General features: G+C 37.2%; 1 protein-coding gene across 11 annotated transcripts in view; it reads right to left on the bottom strand.

Annotated features, from left to right (window-relative positions):
* The window catches only part of CEP83 (centrosomal protein 83), a 215810-nt gene that overhangs the window by 47221 nt on the left and 143136 nt on the right, over positions 1-25453 (bottom strand). For 10 of the 11 annotated variants that reach the window (XM_053226613.1, XM_027071100.2, XM_015070467.3 and 7 more), the window contains one exon: positions 965-1216. The exons of the other annotated variant lie outside the window; for it this stretch is intronic. In XM_053226613.1, coding sequence (XP_053082588.1) covers positions 965-1216 — 252 coding nt within the window. The remainder of the gene's footprint in view (positions 1-964; positions 1217-25453) is intronic. 11 annotated transcript variants of the gene reach the window in all.

The following is a 25453-nucleotide window of genomic DNA, read 5'->3' on the forward strand; positions in this document are numbered from 1 at the left end:
TATTTTTGAGAGGCAGAGACAGAACGTGAGTAAGGGAGAGGCAGAGACAGAGAGAGACAGAATCAGAAGCAGGCTCCAGGCTCTGAGCTGTCAGCACAGAGCCCGACGTGGGGCTCGAACCCACGAACCGTGAGATCATGACCTGAGCCAAAGTCGGACGCTTAACTGACTGAGCCACCCAGGCGCCCCCAAAATAAGTATTTTTTAAAAGGATGACACGCAAGCCCCAAATTCTACCACTTTGAGCCACATTTTTTCTGTGAACTCCTGTTTACTTACATAAATATCCATCTTTTCTCTTGTTAACCTATTGTCAGTTTAATTCACAATCCCCAATCACTGAACCTAAGAGTATAAAGAAAGTTTTCCTCTCCAACAATGGAAACCAAGAATTTTCATAGAAGAATACCTCTAGGAGTACCAGCCTAGCTCTGCCAGCTCTTATATTTCTCTAACAAACTCAGGAAAATAGTTCACTAAAGACTTATATGCATTAGTACCAAGTTGAATTGTATGACTCTGGCAAGAAGCTGTCATAAGATATAAAAGTATGGTATTTTTATTTAAACAGGTCTTTTGATTTTAATACCTTGAATCCCATGTAAGGAAATAACTATCCAGGAATAAATTGTTCCTTCTGGTTGGAGATGACTTTAATCCTCAGAAACTCAAATTTTGAAAATTTTGCATAGTCTACTCTTTGGCATTTCAAGGGTTAAATCATTTTGGCTAGGTATTTTGGCTCCCAAAGAATAAATAATCCCTTTGTAAATGTAGTAGCATAGCTATTGCTTATGAATCAATAGCTTTCTTCTTTACAAAAAGAATCTATACTCTTGGGACTCTACAAATGCATCAGCATTAGATTGGTAAGCATACATTTGTGCTCTAAAAATCAAAGGCTTGTCGACTGCACTTTCAAAAAAGTATGCCATACTCTACCGGGAAGCAATTAAAATCTTACCTCCAGGGATCTGACTGTAGCCTGCGTCTCAGCCAACTGCCGTACCTGGATTCTTTGGACATTTTCTACCTGAGCACCAGAATTTTCTTTTTCAGCCCTTAATTCGGCTACCTCAGCCTCTAAGCCTTTTACTTTCTGACATAAATGGACTTTTTCTCGAACAAGTTGTTCCATTCGTTTGCTGTCTCTTGTGGGATCAACACTAAGCAGTTGATTATGTAGTTCTTCTTTATCTTTCTCCAGTCCTGCAATCTAGTAATAATTTGAAAGAAAGCACAGAATCTTAAATTAGTGAATTTTCAGTCATGAACATGCTTTACACATCAGTAAATTAAAATTAAAAATTACACAATATGGAAGTTGAGGTAGTGAAAGCAAGTACAAAGGATAAAAACCTAAAACGTCACATTCTTCATTCTGTACTCAGCATGACTCAAATGTGAGGGCAAGGACCTTGTCCTATTTTCCCTCTATCTCCCCATGGTGTCTTCTAAGCACAGGGCTTCATCAGTTGCTAAAATTCAAAATTATAAATAATAGTATAAAAGTAATTAAAAATATGTCAAGTATTTTACAATTCATCAGAACATTATAAAGGGTTTATGCAAGATCAATATGCTGATTGCCACTAAGCTTTTCCTCACATGACAATACTTGAGCTTTGTCTATACTAATAAAATTATCTACTTCAAGGCCACTTAATTCACAAAAAAGCTGCTTGTCTGTGTAAATACCTACAAATGTGACTGATGAGAGTTTTAAAATGGTAGCTGAGAGTTTATTTAGGCCCTAGTTGCACTGATGGCCTAGTTCTTAATTATTAGATTCAAGAAAGACCTAAAAATTATTACTCCAGGGTATGTGGAAAAGTCACAGGAAAATAGGATGAACAGAAACACAAGTGGTCTTCTCATTCATACCAACCCTCACTGCCGGACCCCCCAGGCCTCCAAATCACGGAGTTTCACACTGCTTCCTAACCTCAGAGGCACTTCAGAGGCCCCTCACCTCCAGGAATCAGGGGCCAAGTTATCAGGGTAAAACTCATTCTTTCTCTTCCCTGATCTGCCCAACCACCATCACCACCACATCTTTGTTAGCCAGAACAACTCCTCTTTTTTTAGTCTCTTTTTATATATGGGGTTTCTTCGTGTGATTCAACTGAAAGGAGTCAGCTGTTTAAAGAAAAAAAACAAAACAAAAAAAAAAAAACGACTGCTCTTAACAACACTAGAGGTTGTCTGTAGCCAGGATGAGCCTAGAAGCCTCACTCTAACCCAAAAGGACTTAAAGTAACACTCTGCAACATGGGCAAAAGTGACCCAAGAGATGAATGATGGCTCACTTTGCTACTAATGAATCTAAGAAGTGTGAGAGCTCCACCACAGAGCAGAATCTGTTTTCCTCATCTCTAAAATGAGAGTATAGACTGAAGGCCCTCAAAAATCATTTTCAGTTTTAACATGCAGTGATTCCAATTTGGCTTCAGAGACGTTGAATTAAAGATGTCAATGGGAAATACAGGTAGAGCTATCTAGCAGGAAAACACCATTTTTTTCCCCAGAAAATAAAATTCATCATAGAAGGCAGCTATAAAATTCAGCCTCAAGCCTAACTAATTTAGTGTCTCTTTCCTATTTTTCCTCCCACCCTTTACATGTAAACACTACCCCCCACAAGTTTGGTCCCTGACTACCTTTTTCCCTCCATATTCTCTGTGTGACTTTGTGCAAGTTACTTTTTCACTTTGGCACCAAGTAAAATGAAGGTATTAAGCTGGCCATCTTTGAAATACCATTTAGCTTTTTGCATGAGGTAATTCAAATACAGTTTTAGTTTTAATGTGCTATACCAGAGGTGTGGTGGCTGGCTCATCTAGGTCAAAGTCCAAGTGGAACTCAAGTTCAAACAATGGTGCCCTTTACTCAGTATTATGACCAAATGCCAAGCTAAGTGCCCTAGACATAAAATTGCATTTAGTAACAGTAACTTCTCTTGTCATCTTCATTTTACATGCAAGGTCAGACAGCTAATGTTCTTGACGAGCATGTTTCCTATATTATTGCTCTCTCCAATAGTTTTGAAAGTCATGTGTGTGATAGCTGAAGTGATAGTTCAAACTATGGATGAAGCCGGCTAATAGCATAGTCACAATTAGATCCCACAATTGTAACTCCCAAACTAGAGCTCACTATCAAATCATCCCTACGAAATCTGGTGACCATTGCCTTCTAATTTCTCTATTCGTTTATTCATTCATGTAACAAATATTTATTGCGCATTTACTATGTACTCAGGGCTGTTCTAGGTAGTAAGGATACATTACAAACCTAACAGACAAGCAAATAATCACAAAACTGTGCCACCAAAGAGCTTATATTTAATCACTGCTATGATACTGCCCTTGCCCTAGTCATCAGGACACAGATCTTAGACATATCCTCAGCTTAGCCCTTTTCCTCCACTCTCAGTCAGATTCACACTCAATCTTTCTTGATAGCCTTAATCTGTTGTACTCTCAATCCTTTCTCTAAATTTCCCAAAGGCTTTGTTTGAATTTCTCTTTTATGACATTTATCCAAATTTGCCCGTATTGTTACCCTACATTTACTTTATTCTCTTCTAGAATATAAGCTTACCTGACAGGAAACATGACGTATTAACCAATTTTACTTTTAAAAAATTGTTGAACTAAAGCAAACAACAGAAAGGAGAAACAGATCTGGGACTAGGAACAGTTGTTGTTTATCTTCTTTTCAAAGGATGGTTGTACCACTCTAACTCACCAGGAGTTTCCTCTCCGAAAAAGGAAAAAGGAGTCTATCTAATTGTTCCATCCATCTCTGTTTTTATGATCTTTATGATGCAGCATAGAGTAATGGTTAAGAGTACAGGTTCTGGAATCAAACAGCCTAAGTTTGTTTGTTTGTTTAGTATTTTAAAGATATTTCTCTACCATCTTTGGACTTATATTATTTCCAAAAGGAAGTCTGTTGTCATTCTTACTTTTATAACTTTTTCCTGTTTACATTTTTTTTTTAATTTTATTTTTAGATGATGGTAGGTTCACATGCAGTTGTAAAAAATAATTCATGGGGCACCTGGGTGGCTCATTTGGTTAACTGTCCAACTATTGATTTCGGCTCAGGTCATGATCTCATGGTTTTTGAGATTGAGCCCCACACTGGGCTCTGTGCTGACAGCGCAGATCCTGCTTGGGATTCTCTCTTTGCCCCTCCCCTGCTCACGCCTGTGTTCACTCGTGTGCACTCTCTCTGTCTCAAAATAAATAAATAAATATTAAAAATATAATAATAACTCAGAGTTTCCGTGTACCCTTTACCGTTTCCCCAACTGGTAACATCCCTCCTCTTTTATTTTCTGTACGACATGTATAGAACTGGTTTTCATTCTTCTTTAAACACTGTGTAGAATTCTCCAAGGAAACCATTCTTTTGGTGAGTTTTTAATATGAATTAAGTTTCCTTAATAGTTATATGGCTATTCAAATTATTTCATATGGGGTAAGTTACGGTAGTATCTGCCTTTTGAGCCATTTTATCCATGTTTGTCAAATTTGTTTGGGTAGAGCCGTTCAGCAGATTACCTTATTAACCTTTTGATGTGTGCAAGACCTGTAGTGATAGTCTCGGTTTCATTCCTGATATAGATAATCTGTACCTTCCCTCTTTTTTTTTTTTTTTTTGGCAGTCTTGCTAGAGGTTTGTCAATTTTATTAATCTTTTCAAAGAAACAGCTCTTTGCTACACTGATTTTCTCTACTGTTCTTGTTTTCAATTTCTGCTCTTATCTTTCTTATTTCCTTCCCTCTACTTATTTTGGGTGTATGTTGATCTTTTTCTAGGTTCTTAAGGTGGGAGCTTAGATTACTGATTTGATATTTTTCTCCTGTTTTCTAATGAATGCATTTAGCACTATACATTTTTTCTCAGCAATACTTTAGCTGTATCCACATTTTCATTCAGGCTAATGTATTTCTTAAAATTATTTTTTATTAATATGTTTTCATTGAAATTTCCTCTTTGACTTATGAATTATTTGAAGGGTATCATTTCATTTCCAACTGAGGATTTCCCTACTATCTTTCTGATATTGATTTCTAGCTTGATTCTATTATGGTTAGAGAATTCGTTTTGTATAATCTCAATTTTTATAAATTTGTTGAGGTTTATTTTATGGCCCAAGATATAGCCTGTTTGGGTATACCCTTAATAGCCACTTGAAGAAAAACGTGTTTAGGTGCTCTTGTTGGGTAAAGTGTTCTATAAATGTTGATTGGATTCTGTTGGTTAATGGTGTTGTTGAGTTCTACATCCTTACTGATTCAAATTTTTTTTTATCAATTGTTGAGACAAGGGTGCCAAATCTCCAACGATAATTATGGATTCAGCTCTTTTTTTTTTTTTTAGTTCTACTAGTTTCTGCTTACTATATTTTGCAGCTCTGTTTGGTTCATACACATTTAGTATTCCCATCTTCATGACAGACTGACATTTTCCATCATTATATAATCTTCCACCTCAGATACTTTTCTTTGCTCTGAAGTCTACTTTATCTGATATTAATACAACCACTTATGTTTCTTTTATTATAAGACATATAATTTTCCATCCTTTTCATTACTAACTACCTATATTGTTATTTTTGAGGTTTCCTATAGACAGCATATAGTTGGGTCTTTCATTTTTAACATCAACTCCATCAATCTCTTTTAATTTTTACATGTACACCATTTACCTTTATTGTGACTATAAATATTTTATGGCTTCGGTTTTTTTTTTTTTCCTATTTCTTGTTCTAAGTTTGTTTCCTTTTTCCTGCCTTCCTGTGGGTTCCTTGAACATTTTTGGGGGATTCCACTTGATTTATCTATAATTTTATGAGCATATCTCTTTGTATAGCTTTCTTGGTTGTTGCTCTGGGAATTACTTAGATATACCTTATCATAGCCTACTGGTTTCATTTTACCAGTTCAAGTTATAGTTAGAAATTTTACTTCTCTTTACATCCTTTGCCCTTGTTTATAATTGTCTTAATTTCCAGTATATACATTTAAAACCACATCAAACAGTACTATAATATTTGCTTTAACCATCAAACAAAATTTAGAAAACTCATTCAAGAAAGGAACAATTATTGTATATACTCATAGTTTTGATTACTGTGTTTTTTTAGCCTTCTTGATGTTTTGAGGCTAATTCTTTTACTGTTTTCTTTCTGTTTAGAGAATTTCCCATAGGCATTCTTTGGATAGAACTACTGGCAACAGGTTGTCTTAGTTTTCCTTATTCTATGAATGTCTTGATTTATTCTTCATTGCTGAAGGACATTTTTTGCTGGATAATTATGAGTTGTTACTTCTTTCCCTTCTGCACGTGATAATGTTTCAGCCTTTATTTCTCCAAGTACTTTTTCAACAATGCCCTCTTTGTCTTTTCAAGGACAAAAATCTTAGATCTTTTCTTATAGTCCATAGGAACTTATGGCTCTCTGTGTTATTTAATATACTTTCTGTAGCTTGTTCAGACTGGGTAATTTCTAATGTTCTATCATCAAGTTCACAGATTCTTTCCTCTATCCCCTCCATTCTGCTGTTAAGCCCAACAACTGAGGGTTTGTATTTTGTTTTGTTTGGTGGGGGGGAGGGGGGGTTCAACAGTCATATTTTTCAGTTCTAAAATTTTTATTTGGTTCTTTACATTTTCTGTTTCCTTGTTAAGACTCTATTTTTTCCATTTGTTTCAACTTTATAATTATATAGTAAAACATTTCTACCATGGCTGCTTTAAAATCTTTGTCAGGAAATTCTAATAATATCTCTATCATCTCAATGTTAACATCTATTGTCTTTTTTAATGTAGTTTAAGATCTTCCAGGTTCTCAGTATGACAAGTGATTTTCTACTGAAATTTAGACTTTGGGGGTATTGTATTAGGAGACTCTGGATCTTATTTAAAGTTTATTTTAGCTGGCTTTTTAGAACATGGCTCTGGCAGAGAAAGGATTATTACCTCTCATTACTACCAAGTGCATGTAATAGTCCACATTCCCCACGTTAGTTCTATGATACCCAAGGGTGGGGAGAAGCTCTTCATGACACCCATGCTGGGTAGAAGTAGGAGTTCCAGCTCCTACTAGGTGCATGGATAGCAACCTAGATGGCAGGGATATGAATGACTTATTGCTCCCCACGTGGCCTCCACTGACACCACAGAGTCAAATGTGGCTTCCATTAACACTCCAGGGCTGGACAATAGTGAAAGTCCTGATTCTGTACTAAGCCTTTTCTGACATGACCCAAGCAGAGATGGGAGGGGGACACCTCATTACTGCTAGTTGAAGCAGTGGAAATCTAGGTTCCCAATGTTAACTCTAATGCCAGTGTGGCAGGAAGGTGGAAGCCCTAGTTATTGCCAAGTGTGGATGAAAGTCCTGGGTCCCTACCTTGCCTTCTCTGGTAATCATCTTGGCTGAAAATTAGGTCTCTCCATTATAGCCTGGGGAAGATGGAAATCTAGGTGCTCCACTGGCCTTTGCTTGTTTAGGTTGGGATGGGGCTGCTTTTTACTACAGTATTCTAGTGCTTTGCCTGCAGAGAATAGCCTCTGAGGGGGCTTTTTACTGTCCATGCGAAACTGCTAGGTTCTTCAGCATCAAGTCTAGAACGTGAGGCAAAATGAAAACCCAGGGAACATACCAGTCAGTCCTTGGATCCCAAGGTCCTGTAGCTTGTATGCCTTTTCTCCATCTTTCAGCATCCTATGTTTGTTTTATGTATAATGTCCAAAGTTTTTTGTTTTACTTACTAAGACAAACAGGGAAAAGTATATTTACTCCATCTTTTTGGGAGGTCTTCTGGGTGTTTTTTTTTTTTTCTGGGTTCTTTTTAAGATTTACTCTCTGTCACTAGTTAAGTACATTAAGTAATATGAACCAATGTATTCTTGGTATAGCTTTCTGTTTTCTGTGCATGTGTTTCATTGAGAGTCTTGGATCTGTGAATTTATAATTTTCATAACATCTGAAAACTTTAGCTATTATTACTTCAAATATTTTTTTTCTGGGGCACCTGGGTGTCTTAGTTGGTTGGGTGTCTGACTTCAGCTCAGGTCATGAACTCACTGTTCATGAGTTTGAGCTCCACATTGGGCTCTGTGCTGATGGCTTAGAGCCTGGAGCCTGCTTCAGATTCTGTGTCTCCCCCTCTCTCTGCCCCTCCCCTACCCATGCTCTGTCTCTCTCTCAAAAATAAATAAATATTAAAAAATACATGGTTTTTTTCTGTTCTTCCCTTCTCATTTTAAAACTTGAATTATCTGATGTTGTCCACTATGTGTTAAGTGTTTCTTTTCCCTATACTTTTTCTCTCTATTCCATCTTAGAGAGGTACTTTTGCAAAATCTGCAATTTAGCCATTATCTTTTCTAATGCAGTGTCTAATCCACTTCCAGTTTATTTTCCACTTAGACTGTTGACCCTTGAACAAAGCAGCGGGGTGGGGCACCAACCCCCATTGTAGTAAAAGCTCATGTGTAACTTTAGGCTCCCCTAAAACTTAACTGCTAATAAATAGCCTACTGTTGACCAGAAGCGCTAATAATATGAACAGTCAACTGATACATATTTAGTATCTAGTTTGTATCTAGTTATATATATATATATATATACATATATATATATATATAGTTATATGTATAAGAATATATATATATTCTTAAAATAACCTAGAGGAAAAAAATGTTAAGAAAATTATGAGAAATATATTTATAGTACAGTACTCTATCAAAAAGAAAATCTGCTTTAAATGGATCTGTGCAGTTGTTGTCCATGGATCAGCTGTATTTTTGAAGAGAATCTTTTCTTAAAAATGTCTTCCATTTTTCTCTCATTATGTTCAAGGTTTCCCCTAACTTCTTGAAGGTATGATTTAATGACTTTGTCTACTAATTCTGTAATTTCTAGGTCTGTTTCTGCTGATTGATCTTTTTCTTCATTATGAAATAAATTCTCCTGCTTCTCTGCAAGCCCAGTCAATTAAAAAGTTTTTATTCCATGCTCATGGAATATTGTTAAAATGTTGATACTATCCATAGCAATCCATAGATTTAATGTAATCAAAATATCAATCACATTTTTCACCCAGCTAGAACAAATAATCCTAAAAATTTTATGAAACCACAAAAGACCCTGAATAGCCGAAGTAATCTTGGAAAAAAAAGAACAAAACTGAAGGGATCACAATCCCAGATCACAAGATATCCTACAAAGCTGCAGTCATCAAAGCAGTATGGTACTGGCACACACACACAACAAAACACAGATCGATAGAACAGAATAGACAGCCCAGAAATAACCCACAATTATATGGTCAATTAATCTTAAACAAAGGAGGAAAGAATATGCAATAGGAAAAAGACAATCTCTTTAACAAATGGTGTTTGGAAAACTGGACAGCTACATGCAAAAGAAGGAAACTAGACCACCTTCTTTACACAAACACAATAATAAACTCAAACTGAATTAAAGACCTAAATGTGAAACCTGAACCTGTAAAAAAAATCCTTGAGAGAGACAGGCAGTAATTTCTCTGACATCGGCCATAGCAACATTTTTCTAGATCTGTCTCCTGAGGCAAGGGAAACAAAAGCAAAAATAAACTATTGGGATGACATCAAAATAAAAAGCTTCTGCACAGCAAAGGAAACAAAAAAACTAAGACAATCTATGGAATGGGAGAAGATATTTGCAAATGACATATGCAGTAACGGGTTAGTATCCAAAATATATAAAGTATATACACAACCTAACACCAAAAACCCACAAATAATTCAACTAAAAATGAGCAGAAGACATGAGAAGATATTTCTCCAAAGAAGACATACAGATAGCCAACAGGCACATGAGAAGATGCTCAACATCATTCATCATCAGGGAATGCAAATCAAAACCACAGTGAGATACCACCTCACACCTGTTAGAATGGCTAAAATCAAAAACATGAAGACACAAATGTTGGTGAGGATGTAGAAAAAAGGAACCCTCAAGCACTGTCAGCAGGAATGCAAACCGGCGCAGCCACTGTGGAAAACAGTATGGTGGTTCCTCAAAAAATTAAAAACAGAATTACCATACGATCCAGTGATAGCACTACTGGGTATTTACCCAAAGAATATGAAAACACTAATTTGAAAAGATATATGAGCCCCTATGTTTATTGCAGCATTATTTACAATAACCAAATTATGAAAGCAACCCAAGTGTCCATTGATATATGAATGAAGACGATCTCATGTGTATATACACACACACAATGGAGTGTTACTCAGTCATAAAAAAGAATGAAACAGTGTCATTTGCAGCAACATGGATGTTGCTGCTGGATGTTGCAGCAACATCCAGAGGGTACAATGCTAAGTGAAATAAGTCAGAGAAAGACAAATACCATATGATTTCACTCATATGTGGAATTTAAGAAACAAAACAAATGAACAAGAAGAAAAGAGACAAAAAAAATAGACTCTTAACTACAGAGAGCTGGAGGTTACCAGAGGGGAGGTGGGGGGTGGGGGGTAAAATAGATAAAGGGGATTAAAAGTACACTTATCATGATGACCACTGAGTGATATACAGAATTGCTGAATCACTATATTGTACATTTAAACTAATATAACACTGTAAGTTAATTACACTGAAACTTTTTTTAAAAGTCTTTATAAAAAAAAAAAAAAGGTCTTTGCATTTTAGAGCAGTTTTAGGTTTACATCAAAACTAAGCAGAAAATACAGAGAGTCCCCATATGTCCCTACCCCCACATACCCACAGCCTCCACCACTATCAGCATCTCACATCAGAGGAGTAGATTTGTTACTACTCATAAACATATAGTAATACACATTACGACCAAAAATTTATAGTTTACATTAGGGCTCACTCCTGTGTGGTACCTTCTATGGATACTGACAAATGTATACTGGCACGTACCCACCATTTTAATATCACACAGAATAGTGTCACTGTTCTAAAAATCCTCTGTGTTCCACCTGTTCATCCCTCCCTCTCCCCTAATCCCTGGCAACCAATGATATTTTTAATGTCTCCATAGTTTTCCCTTTTCCTTAATGTCATATATTTGGAATACTACAGTATATACAGCCTCTTCAGATTGGCTCCTTTCACTTAGTAATATGTAATAAAGGTTCCTCCATATCTGTTCACGTCCGGATGTACCACAATTCATTTAACCATTCACCTACTGAAGGACATATCCATTGCTTTGAAATTTTGGCAAGTAGGAATAAAGCTGCTAGAAACAACTGTGCACAGGTGGTCGTACAGAAATAAATTCTCAATTCTTTTAAGTAACTATCAAGAAGAATGGCTGCTGCAACTCACGGTAAGATTATGTTTAGTTTTGTAAGAAACTGTCAAACTGTCTTCTGAAGTTGCTGTACCATTTTGCATTCCAACCAGTAATGCTGGCAAGTCCTTTTGCTCCACATTGTCACCAGCAATTAGTATCACCAGTGTTTTGGATCTGGCCATTCTCATGAGTGTCTTGTGGTATCTTGTTTTAATTTGCAATTTGCTAATAACATACATTGTTTAACATCTTTTCATGCACTTATTTTGCATGTGTATATCTTCTCCAGTGAAAGGTCTATTAAAGTGCTTGGCCTATTTTTAAACTAGGTTTTTTTCTTATTGTGGAGTTTTATTAATTCCTGGTATAATCTGAATAACAGTCCTTTATCATGTGTTCCTTTAGCAAATATTTTCTACCAGTCAATGGCTTCTCTTCTTAATCTCCTTACAATGTCTTTCACAGATGTTTTAATTTTAATAAAGTCTAACTTCCCAATTACTCCTTTCATATATCATGTTTTTTGGTATTGTATCTAAAAAGTCATCACCAAACCTAAGGTCATCTAAGTTTTCCCCTATGTTATCCTCTGGTAGTTTGATAATTTTAAGTTTTATATTTAGGTCTAAAAGTAGAACTACTTTTAGTTACTTTTGTGAAAGGTGTATGGTCTGTGTCTAGATTTTTTTTTTTTTTTTTGCATGTGCATTTACAGTTGTTTTAGTACCACTTGTTGAAAAGACTTTTTCTCCATTCTGCCTTTTCTTCCTTATCAAAGACCAAATGGCTCTATCTGTATGGGTCTGTATCTAGACTCTCTGGTCTGTTCTATGGATCTATTTGTCTATTCTTCTGCCAGTAGGACACAGTCTTAATTATAACAGCTTTATAGTAAATCCTGATGTCAGACAGTGTCAGTCTTCTGACCTTGTTCTTTAATATTGTGTTGGCTATTTTGGGTCTTTTGTTTCTCTCTATAAACTTCAAGAGCAGTTTGTTGAGATCAACAAAATAACTTGCTGACATTTTGACTGGGATTGCACTGAATTTATAGACCAGGTTGGGAAGAACAGACATGCTGACATTGTCTTCCTATCCACTATCCATTTATGTAGTTCTTTAATTTTGTTCACCAGTTTTTTAGTTTTCTTCATATAGATCTTCTACATTTTTTTCAGGTTTATATCTAAGTATTTCCCTTTGGGGGATGCTAACACAAGTGATACTGTGTTTTTCATTTCAAATTCTACCTCATCATTCCTATTACACAGAAAGTGATGGTCTTTTGTACATTATCCTGCAACTTCACTGTAACTGCTTACTAGTTTTCAAGAGTTTTTTGTTCACTGTTTCAGATTTTCTACATAGATAATCGAAAAAAGTTTTATTTCTACCAAATTTGTAAGTCTTTTCTTTTCTTGTCTTACTGTATTGAATAAGACTCCCAGTACTGAAAAGGAGTGGTAAAAGGATATCCTTGCCTCATTGTTTCCTCAGTGGGAAAGCTCTAAGTTTCTCATCATTAAGTATGATGTTAGCAGTAGGGTTTTTGCAGATGTTCTTTAACAAGTTAAGGTAGTTCCCCTCTCTTCCTAGTTTGCTGAGAGTTTTTATCATGAGTGGAGGCTGGATTCTGTCAAATGTTCTTTCTGCATCAACTGATACAATCATTTGATTTTTCTTTTTTGGCCTGTTGATGTGACAAATTACATTAATTCATTTTGTAATGTTCAGCCAGGTTTCCATGGCTGGCATAAAACCTACTTGTTGGGGCGCCTGGGTGGCTCAGTCGGTTAAGCGTCTGACTTCGGCTCAGGTCATGATCTCACGGTCCGTGAGTTCGAGCCCCGCATCAGGCTCTGTGCTGACAGCTCGGAGCCTGGAGCCTGCTTCGGATTCTGTGTCTCCCTCTCTCTCTGACCCTCCCCCATTCATGCTCTGTCTCTGTCTCAAAAATAAATAAACGTTATAAAATAAAAAAAAAATTTAAAACAACATACTTGTTCCCAGTGTGTTATTCTTTTTATACAGTATTGTATTTGATTTGTTAATATTTTGTTCAGGATTCTTGAAATCTTTGTTCATGAGAGACAGTGGTCTATAGTTTTTGTTTTGTTTTGTTGTCTTTGATTTAGATATTGGGTATTAGGTTGGTTTAGGTATTAGGTTAGGTATTAGGTATCTGGCCTCTCAGAATGAGTTAAGAAATATTACCTCTGACTTTATTTTCTGTAAAAGACTGCAGAGACCTGACATAATTTCTTCCTTAAATGTTTTATTAGGAACCCATAACTTATGAACCAATCTGGGCTGCCCAGTCATTTTTTATTAGATGTCAGACATTGTGAATTTTATGGGGTTTTGTTTGTTTGTTTCAGTACTAGATACTTTTGGATTCCTTTACATACTTTAAAATCTTCATTGTGTTATGCTTTTAGGTTACTTAGAAATAGTTTAATACTTTTAGACCTTGCTTTTACACTTGTTAGGGAGAACCAGAGTACCCTTTAGTGTGGGGCTAATTTGGCTTCACTACTGAAGTAAAACCCTTCTGAATCTTCTACTCAATGCACCAAGCATTAAAGCCTTTCCACTCTGATGGACATAATATGGGCCAATTGTAGAGATTATTTCATTTTTTTCCTTCCTTCAGGGATCACTGCCTTGTACTACATGCTTTCCAGTCTGCACACCACTGTTTCCTATATTCTGTGTCAGTTTTTAGTGAAGGTCTTAAGAAAAATTCAGTCCCTATTATGGCCAGAAACAGAAACTCCCAGACTACCTAGATCTGAATCATGGTTCTACCACCTACTAGCTTTATAACCTTGGACTAGTCTCTCATTGCTTCATGAATGTTTTCTCATAAATGAGTGTTTCCTCACTTATAAAATGGGAACAATGATTATCTAATTCCTACATATGATAGAATTCAAATAAGTATATAAAATGACTCTCAATAAAGTATGAATTTACATCTTCCCTCTATGTATTTCACTTCTTCAAATTCTACAGTTTGTCATTTACAAATCTGAAATCTATTTTAAAATATCTGCTACATTTATTTTGATAATTAGTACTATGATTAATGTTGCCAGGTACTAACAGTAATAATACCATTAATTTGAGCATTTACTGTGTGTCAGGCATTATGGTAAATATTTTGCACGTGAAGTTTCAGGTTCTTAGATCTCAGTTTTTAAAATCAAGTTAGTTCACCTTTTTATATTTCTACAATTCTAAGTTTCTCCTCTTCCCCTTTATGTACTAGAATTAATTTTTCCCGAATTAGTGATAGAATACAAAAACATTTTGTCATTTATTTTTTTACTAAGAAAGTAACACTTAAATTATTTACAAATCTGAAGCTCATATTTTAATCCAATTTTGGATGTTATGGTTTCCTTTCCTTATACCCCTACTTTCTCCTAGTAAGAGAAAGATAGTCACAGGGAAAAAGCAATTCTCAGAACTATGTACTTACCTCCAGACACAGTTACAGAAAGATTAGGGAATGAGGTTCAAGAACTGTAGGGAAAAGAGCTGATGTTCACTATGTCTTAAAAATAATTTTACTCTGGGGTGCCTGGTTGGCTCAGTCGGTTGGGCAGCCGACTTCAGCCCAGGTCATGATCTCGCAGTCTGTGGGTTTGAGCCCCGCACCAGGCTCTGCGCTGGCAGCTCAAAGCCTGAAGCCTGCTTCCGATTCTGTGTCTCCATCTCTCTCTGCCTCTCCCCTGCTTGCTCTCTCCAATAATAAACATTAAAAAAAATTTTTTTTAAATAATTTTACTCAGACTGAACAAGAGAATAGGGATAACAAAACACATGCTGTAAGGACACAGAGTGCCTGCAAAGCAGAGCAGTCAGAGTGCTAGGAGTGAGATGAAGGTGGGAGGCGCAGGAAGTAAAATGAGAGATGCCTTGGAACTATTTACATGGTTTCAAGTACAGACCTGACACTGAAACTCCAGCATGCTAAAGGACTCAAAAGATGTGAGTACATGCAAATTCAAACGATGACAATAGCTGGAATTTACTGTGCTAGGCACTAGGTACTCATCTAAGCACTTTACAGGTCGTAATTTATTAAATCTCACAGCTCCATGAGATAGGAACTACAGTTAACACCATTTTACAGATGAGAACACTAAGGCACACAGTTCAGTTCAGTCAGTTCTCAACGTCACATTAAATAAACATCTTAGACATTAAAAATTTTAGATATAAAAAGTTTAGTTTTTGAGATATTCTAAACTGCATCCACACAGAGAATTTTAATGAGTAAAAAAATTTCACAAAGCCCTTCTAAAATGTTGTAAAAGTCAATCCCAGAGAATTCCCACTGTGAGGTAATTTAGTTTTAATTTGGGAGATTTTTGCCTATTGTAACATGGTTCATAGTAATCTGAGAAGGCTGCAAGTTAGAGAACTTGGAATATTTTAGATAAAGGAGCCATATGGGCCAACTAGGACTTCAGAACATACCACGACAAAAAAGAAGTGTTTTAAGATACATGTGTCAGGATAAAGAACAAAACGAGGAAATCACTGTCAGTTCTGTACTACCAGTGTTGTAAGAAAAAAAAATAGCCTGTGGGGGCACCCTGGGTGGCTCAGTGGGTTAGATGCCCAACTCTTGATTTCAGCTCAGGTCATGATTTCATGGTTTGTGAGATCGAGCCCCACATGGACTCTACACTGACAGCACAGAGCTTGCTTGGGATTCTCTCTCTCTCTCTCTCTCTCTCTCTCTCTCTCTCTCTCTCTCTCTGCCCCTCCCCTACTCTCTCGCATGCACAAAATAAATAAATGAACATTTAAAAAAAAGAAAAAAAGAGGCCAGGAGTCAAGAAGGCAGAGAAGTAGGGAAACCAGAATCTCCCCCCTTCCTCAAATACAGCAGTACTGTAGTCAGAACACTTGGAATTCCAGGAATCCAGGATACAGACTGACGAAAACCTATCCACAGGTGTACAGAGACAGCTTGGTAGGACAGAGCTGTGTGTTTGCGAACTGGGAGAGATAAAACAAGTGTCTCAGTCACAGAGTGGGGGAAACCCCTTCGGTGGAGAGACAAAAGGAAGAGAAAGGGTGTGGAAGTGTGGGGCTGTAATTGGACAAGAGAAAAACCTCTCCAGACCATGCACCAGAGAACAAAAGGTCCGGAGAGAGCCAGTTTCTACCTTGCAAAAGCCTCAGGAGCGAAGATGGGAGTTTTCAGAGTTGTGCGACTTTCTCTGGACCAGAGCTATGTGCACATGGCAGGGAGGGATGCTGGCCCTGAGGCTCCATAGTGATCTCAGTGGAAAGGGGAGATGCACTGGGAGAGAGCAGTACCTTCCCTTGAGTACTGTGGGAAGGGGGTATATTGCCCCTCCAAGGACAAAAGACCCTGCAGGTGCCAGCCAGAGGCCCCTTGATGACTGGGCAGAGTGGCACTATTTCAGAATCCGGCCCGTGAAGAGCAGAATCCTTAAAGATATCAGGTTTGAGTCTCAGCCAAGCACCTAGGAGGCAAAGAAGACTGTGGCCCAGGACAAGCCAGCTGGCTGTGCGGCTCTGGGAGGGCTGCCTGAACAGCATGGTTTGAGATATCTGGGCCGGGGAGGAGAAACTGGGGTGTGGCCATTTTTCTCCTCATCACCAACATGGTGGGGTTTCAGGGAACAGGATGGCAGACCCCAGTGGAGGCAGGACCCACTTACACCAAACCCTGCCCCTCCATACCTGGTAACTGCTTATCTATGGAGTGAGACTGACAGAAGCAGACAGCCTCTCCTCCAGACCAGCACAGCCACCGGGTCCAAAGCACCGACAGACAACTGCCCTGCAGTTTTGCATTTTCTAATCTGATTTTTGGTCAATTCTTTTTATTTGTATGTATGTTTTTCTTCTTCTTCTTCTTTCTCTGTTCTGGTTGTTTGTTTAGTCAGGCATTTTTACTCTATTCTTTTTACACCTTTTCCGTATCTCCTTTTTTCTTTATTTTCCTCTCTCTCTCTCTAAATTAAGCATTATAGTTTCTTTGATTCTCTACCTGGTCTTTTTTTCTTGCCCCTCTCATTTCTCTCTTTGTATGGGATAAGGCCTCTTCAACCCCCCACCCCTTTTATCATTTTTTCCAGGGTTACTTCAACGAACAAATCACAGCACACCTGGTGGAAGGTCAAAACCACCTCTATGAAAAGGGAGATCAAGCAACCAGAGACACAACAACAAAGTGCATGTGACACACTCCAAAAACACTTCCTAAAGTGCCAGGCCCTGGACAGTGTATGACCCCTTTTTAATATAGTAGTACTCACAGGTGCAGGACGCACAACAAGGTATTAAAACATGTAAAAGACAGAAAACCAGCCAAAATGATGAAACCAAAGAATTCTCCTCAAAAAAGAAAAAAAATTCCAGGAAGAAATAACAGCCAGAGAGTTGCTCAAAAACAGATATAAACAATATATGTGAACATGAATTTAGAATAATAGCCATAAGACTAATAGCTCGGCTTGAAAAAAGCATAGAAGACAGCAGAGAATCAATTGCTGCAGAAATAAAAGACCTAAGTAGTAGTCACGGTGAATTAAGAAATGCTGTAAAGGGGCGCCTGGGTGGCTCAGTCAGTTGAGCGTCTGACTTCGGCTCAGGTCATGATCTCGTGGTCCAGGAGTTCAGGCCCCCGTGTCCGGCTCTGTGCTGACAGCTCGGAGCCTGGAGCCTACTTCGGATTCTGTGTCTCCTTCTCTTGGCCCCTCCCCCACTTGTGCTCTGTCTCTCTCACTCTCAAAAATGAATAAATGTTAAAAAAAAAAAATTTAAGAAATGCTGTAAATGGGGGCACCTGAGTGGCTCAGTCAGTTAAGCATCCCACTTCGACTCAGGTCATGACCCCACGGTTCTTGAGTTGGAGCCCAGTGTGGGGCTCTGTGCTGACAGTTCAGAGCCTGGAGCCTGCTTCCAATTCTGTGTCTCCCTCTCTCTCTGCCCCTCTCCCACTCACGATCTGTCTCTCTCAAAAATAAATAAGAGAGAGCCAGTTTCTACCTTGCAAACAGCCTTAGGAGTGAAGATGGGCGTTTTCAGAGTTGTGCAACTTTCTCCAGACCAGAGCTATGTGCACACTCATGTGCCTTGGGGGGAGGGGAGCCAGCCCTGAGGCTCGGTAGCGATCTCAGCAGAAAGGCGGGCGCTCTGGGAGAGAGGAATACCTTCCCTTGAGTACTGTGGGAAGGAGGTGGCACTATTCCAGAATCTGCCTCTCTCTCTCTCAAAAATAAACAAACATTAAAAAATTAAGAAAAAAAAAATGCTGTAAATGAGATGCAAAATAAACTAGATGCAGTGACAGCAAGGATGCAAGAAGCAGAGGGGAGAATAGGTGAAGTAGAAGATAAAATTATGGAAAATGATGAAGCTGAGAAAAAGAGGGACAGGAAATTATTAGACCACAAGGGGAGAATTAGAGACCTAAGTGATTCAATGAAAACATAGTAATATCCCTATCATAGGAGTTCCAGAAGAAGAAGAGAGACACAAGGGGACAGAAAGTTTATTTGAACAAATTATAGCTGAGAACTTCCCTAATCTGAGGAAGGAAGCAGACATCCAAGGCCAGAAGCCACGAAGAACTCCCTTCAAAATCAACAAAAACTGATCACCAATATATCATAGTGAAACTGGCAAAATACAAAGATAAAGGGAGAATTCTGAAAGCAGCTAGGGACAAATGGGCCTTAACCTACAAGGGTAGACACATAAGGGTAACAGCAGACCTGTCCACTGAAACTTGGCAGGCCAGAAGGGAGTGGCAGGAAATATTCAATGCGCTAAATAGGAAAAATATGCAGCCAAGAATCCTTTATCCAGCAAGGCTGTCATTCAGAATAGAAGGAGAGATAAAAGCTTTCCCAGACAAACAAAAACTAAAGGAGTTCATGACTACTAAACCAGCCCTGCAGGAGATCCTGAGGGGAACTCTGTGAGTGGAAAGTAGCAAAGATCACAAAGGACCAGAGACATCACTACAGGCACAAAAACCTACAGATAACACAATGACACTAAATCCCTAACTGTCAAGAATTACTCTGACTGTAAATGGACTAAATGACCCAATCAAAAGATACAGGATATCAAAACAGATAAAAAAAAAAAAAACCAAGATCTATCTATATGCTACCCGTTAGGGACTCATTTTAGACCTGAGGACCCGTAAATATTCAAAGTGAGGGGATGGAAAATGCTACTGGATGTCAAAAGAAACCCATACTTATATCAGACAAACTAGATTTTAAACCAAAGACTAACAAGAAATGAAGAAGGGCATTATATCATAATTAAGGGGTCTATCCATCAAGAAAAGCTAACAATTGTAAATGTTTATGCCCCCAACGTGGAAACCCCAAATATATAAATCACAAACATAAGCAAACCTATTGATAATAATACTGTAATTGTAGGTGACTTTAATACTCCAATTATAGCACTAGACAGATCATCTAGGCAGGAAATCAATAAGGAAACAATAGTGTTGAATGATACACTGGACCAGATGGACTTAACAGATATATTCAGAACTTTTCATCCAAAAGCAGCAGAATACACATTCTTCTCAAGTGCACATGGAACATTCTCCAAAACAGATCACATACTGGGTCACAAAACAGCCCTCAACCAATGTAAAAGGACTGAGATCATACCATGCATATTTTCAGATCACAATGCTGTGAAACTTGAAATCCACCAAAGAAAAAATTTGGAGAGCCTCCAAATACATGGGGGTTACAGAACATCCTACTAAAGAATGAATGGGTCAACCAGGAAATTAAAGAAATTATAAAATATATGGAAGCAAATGAAAATAACACAAGAGTCCAAACCCTTTGGGATGCAGCAAAGGCAGTCCTAAGAGGAAAATATATTGCAATCCAGACCTATCTCAAGAAGCAAGAAAGATCCCAACACAGAATCTAACCTCACACCTAAAAGAACTAGAAACAGAGCAGCTAAGAAAACCCAAAGCCAGCAGAAGGAGAAAAATAATAAAGATTAGAGCAGAAATTAAAAATATATAGAATCCAAAAAAACAGAACACATCAATGAATCTGAGAGCTGGTTCTTTGAAAGTATAAACAAAATTGATAAACCCCTAGCCAGACTTCTCACAAAGAAAAGAGTGACGACCCAAACAGATAAAATCATGAATGAAAAAGGAGAGATCAGACCCAACACCACAGAAATACAATTATTAGAGAATACTATGAAAAATTATATGCCAACAAACTAGACAATCTGGAAGAAATGGACAAATTCCTAGGCACTCACACACTACCAAAACTCAAATGGGAAGAAATAGAAAATTTGAACAGACCCATAATCAGCAAAGAAGTTGAACTGGTTATCAAAAATCTTCCAACAAATAGAGAGTCCTGGGTCAGATTGCTTCCCAGGGGAATTCTACCAGACATTTAAAGCAGAGTTAATACCTATTCTTCTCAAGCTGTTCCAAAAGATAGAAACAGAAGGAAAGCCTCCAGACTCATTCTCTGAAGCCAGCATTACCTTCATTCTCAAAGACCCCATTAAGAAGGAGAATTACAGGTCAATATCCCTGATGAAATGGGTGTAAAAATTCTCAACAAGATACTAGCAAATCAAATTCAACAATTTTATTGAGAATTAATAAAAACTCTCAAGAAAGTCAGGATAGAAGGAACATACCTTAACATCATAAAAGCCATCTATGAAGTGCCCACAGATAATATCCTCGATGGGGAAGAACTGAAAGCTTTCCCCCTGAGATCAGGAACACGACAGGGATGTCCCCTCTTACCACTGTTGTTTAATGTAGTGTTGGAAGTGCTAGTCTCAGCAATCAGACAACAAAATGAAAGAAAAGGCATCCAAATTGGCAAAGAAATCAAACTTTCACTTTTCATACATGACATGATACTCTAAATGGAAAACCCGAAAGATGCCACCAAAAAATTGCTAGAACTGATATTGAATATAGTCAAGTCGCAGGATATAAAATCAATTGTACAGAAATTAGTTTCATTTCTATACACCAATAATGAAGCAACAGAAAGAGCTATCATGAAATCGATCCCATTTACAAGTACACCAAGAACCATAAAATATCTAGAAAGAAACCTAACCAAAAAGGTAAAAGATCTGTATGCTGAAAACTATAGAAAGCTTACGAAAAAAATTGAAGAAGACACAAAGAAATGGAAAAACATTCCATGCTCATGGATTGGAAGAACAAATACTGTTAAAATGTCGATACTACCCAAAGCAATCTACACATTCAATGCAATCCCAATCAAAATAGCAGAGCATTCTTCTCAAGCTAGAACAAACAATCCTACAATTTGTATGGAACCACAAAAGACCCCGAATACCCAAAGTAATGTTGAAAAAAAAAAAGCAAAGCTGGAGGCATCACAATCCTGGACTTTAGCCTATATTACAAAGCTGCAATCATCAAGACAGTATGGTACTGGTACAAAAACAGACACATTGACCAATGGAATAGAATAGAGAACCCAGAAATGGACCCACAAAGGTATGGCCAACTAATCTTCCACAAAGCAGGAATGAGTATCCAATGGAAAAAAGACAGTCTCTTCAGCAAATGGTGCTGGGAGAACTGGCCAGCAACAGGCAGAAGAATGAAATTGGACCACTTTCTTACACCATACACAAAAATAAACTCAAAATGGATGAAAGACCTAAGTGTGAGACAGGAAAGCATCAAAATCCTAGAGGAGAAAACTGGTAACAACCTCTTTGACTTTGGCTGCAGCAACTTCTTACTAGACATGCCTCTGAAGGCAAGGGAAATAAAGGCAAAAATGAACTATTGGGACCTCATCAAGATAAAAAGCTTCTGCACAGCAAAGGAAACAATCAATAAAACTAAAAGGCAACCAAAAGAATGGGAGACGATATTGCAAATGACATATTGGATAGAGGGTTAGTATCAAAAATGTATAAAGAACTTACCAAACTCAACACCCAAAAAACAAATAATCCAGTGAAGAAATGAGCAGAAGACATGAATAGGCACTTTTCCAAAGAAGATATCCAGATGGCTAACAGACACATGAAAAGATGCTCATCACTGCTCATTATCAGGGAAATACAAACCAAAATCATGTTGAGATACTGCCTCACACCGGTCAGAGTGGCTAAAATTAACAACTCAGGAAACAACAGATGTTAGCAAGGATGTGCAGAAAGAGGAACCCTCTTGCACTGTCAGTGGGAATGTAAACTGGTGAAGCTACTCTGGAAAACAGTATGGAATTCCTATAAAAATCAAAAACAGAATTACCCTATGACCCAGCAATAGCACCACTAGGAATTTACCCAATGGATACAGGAGTGCTGATTCATAGGGGCATATGTACCCCAATGTTTATACCAGTGCTTTCAACAACAGCCAAATTATGGAAAGAGCCCAAATGTCCATCAACTGATGAATAAAGATGTGGTGTACACACACACACACACACACACACACACACACACACACACACACACACACTGGAATACTACTCAGCAATGAAAAAGAATGAAATCTAATGTGGATGGAACTAGAAGGTATTATGCTAAGTGAAATAAGTCAGAAAAAGACAGATATCTTATTTTTTACTCATATGTGGAATTTGAGAAACTTGATAGAAAACCATAGGGGAAGGAAAAATAAGTTAGAGAGGGAGGGAAACCATAAGACACTCGTAAATAGAGAACAAACTGAGGGTTGATGGGGGTGGGGGGTTGAGGTGGGGGGTTGAGCAGGGAAAATGAGAGACGGGCACTGAGGAGGGCACTTATCAGGATGAGCACTGGGTGTTGTATATAAGTGATGAATCACAGGAATCTACTCCCAAAGCCAAGACTACACTGTATAAATCTGCCAAAAATGAAACATAGGGTATTATTGTGAATGCTATTATAAATTACACTGAAAATCTAACACTGACAATAAAATAATTTGATTTAAAACAAAAAAGAAAAAGAAAAAAGAAAAAAAAATAGCCTGTGGTAATAGGGACCCAGAAAAATTCTTTTTGTCACAGGAAATTGAGCATCTTATCAGCCCAATAAAAGCCAAGGTAGAGCTCAGTCTGGAGAGCCTGATGGAAAAATCTCAGGGACCTGTCATTGTATATTGCCGCCCTAAAGTTTTTTATATGATGCAGTGCTCACTGCCCCTCTCTCAACATCATACTTCCTCACTGAATTACTCTTGCTTCTTTCACTCTTTCAGTCAACCAGTATAATCACCTGTACCTAAAACCCTTTGTATTGTTCTTCATTAGTATTTGCAGAATATAAAATTAGACACAAAATAACATAATGAAAACACAGCATATCACTTTAAACAATGCCTATATAGACAACTTCAGAATTGCATCTGTAGGTAGTCCAGACTTAGTATGTACTTACAGCCAAATGCATTGAAAAATCATGACATTATCTTATTCATAAGATAAAGACATCTACTTTAATAGATTCTTTTTAATTCAGAATATCATGAGGGAAATGTGAATCACAGGAGGCCTTCTCATGAAAACACTAACAGAATCTTCCTATTCATATAAGCACCAACACAGTAAAGAATATTCAGTCACTTCTTTTACCTGTAGAAGTGAAAATGCATAGGTACTGTGTGAATCCTTAATTAACGCAAGAAAAGCCAATTATTTTTAGTACAAACTAATATATTTTATGCCAGTTTAAATTGTAAAATTGGAAGATGGCAAGAGTCGTCTTCACTTTGAAGTTTTACTCCTGTCTCCTGATCTACAATCATATCACTAGGTTTTACTATTCTTGTACATAGAAACTGGAGTATAAAGTGATGGAATGAAAGAGCATATCCAATTATCCACTAATTAATACTGTCCCTGAATAATCAATTGGGAAGTAGAAAGTACTTTGGTCTTATTGGAAAGTTTTACTCTTCTAGTCTCTGTTAATTATGGCTTCTAAGCTAGCTGTTTATCTTCAGATTTCTAACAATGTCCTAAGACATTTAAACTAGGAAAATTAATGACACCACTGACCCCTTGAAAATTTTAGTGAATATTATTTGATCTTTCAAGGGTGAAAACTAGATTGGTCATCAGATTTCAGATGCAGGTTTCATTCTTTAGAAAAACAATAAAACTAAGAAAATAGAGAATATAAATAATCACTACCAGATAAATATCAACATTCGATTTGAAATGCAGAGTATAACATAAAGCACCAGTATCCTTAACCTCAGTGGTTACTCTTCAATACACTAAACCTACATTTTAGGCTGGAAATCTTTAATTCCTATTTTCCACAAGAAAATTGTTAAATGTAATTCCTTTAGGTCTGTCAAAATTACAGATGCAAAACCTTTCATCATCATAAGGAGTATAGATTGACAGATCTCTTGACAAAATTAGTTGGTGGATGGCTCCTAATTGGTTTGTCAACTTCAAATCATTGGTAATTTCAAACTTTAAAAACTGGGCTGATAGTTGGGGTGCCTGAGCTCTACTGTAAACTTGGCTGTTGACCTTCTATGAGACTTTGCTCAAGTTGCTTATCTTGTGCTTCAAGTGTCCTTTTTTTTTTAGATTTTCTTATTTTAGATTTTAGATTTATTATTTTGGATTTTATTATTTAGTCGCATGCTCTATTGACTAGGCCAGCCAGGCACCCCTCAAGTGTCCTCACTTTAAATGGATAAAATAATACAGTCCTGTCCTATCTCACTATTATAACAAAAGTAAGATTATATGTGAACAAAGCATTGAAAGTTGTAAAGAATTTTTTAATAAAAAAGGCTATTATATAAGTATTTATAGTTTTCTAGTACTGTATCATCAGTGGACTCAAATGATCCAATGTTCATAGAGCTTCTTACACATCAAACAATCATGGAACAGTATGCTCATTGATTAAAAATAGATCAGTTTGATCCAGTTAGAAATTGGTTAAGGAAGGTGAGTATATTCTAATTCTTAATTCCAAATAAAGACAACAAAATAAATACATAATGCGGATGTGTTTGTACACAGAATGTTTCACATAATTGCAGATACCAAGCTTTTTTTTTTTTTTTAACA

Source organism: Acinonyx jubatus, chromosome B4 (genome assembly GCF_027475565.1).
Source record: "Acinonyx jubatus isolate Ajub_Pintada_27869175 chromosome B4, VMU_Ajub_asm_v1.0, whole genome shotgun sequence".
In the NCBI taxonomy this organism is placed as follows: domain Eukaryota; kingdom Metazoa; phylum Chordata; class Mammalia; order Carnivora; family Felidae; genus Acinonyx; species Acinonyx jubatus.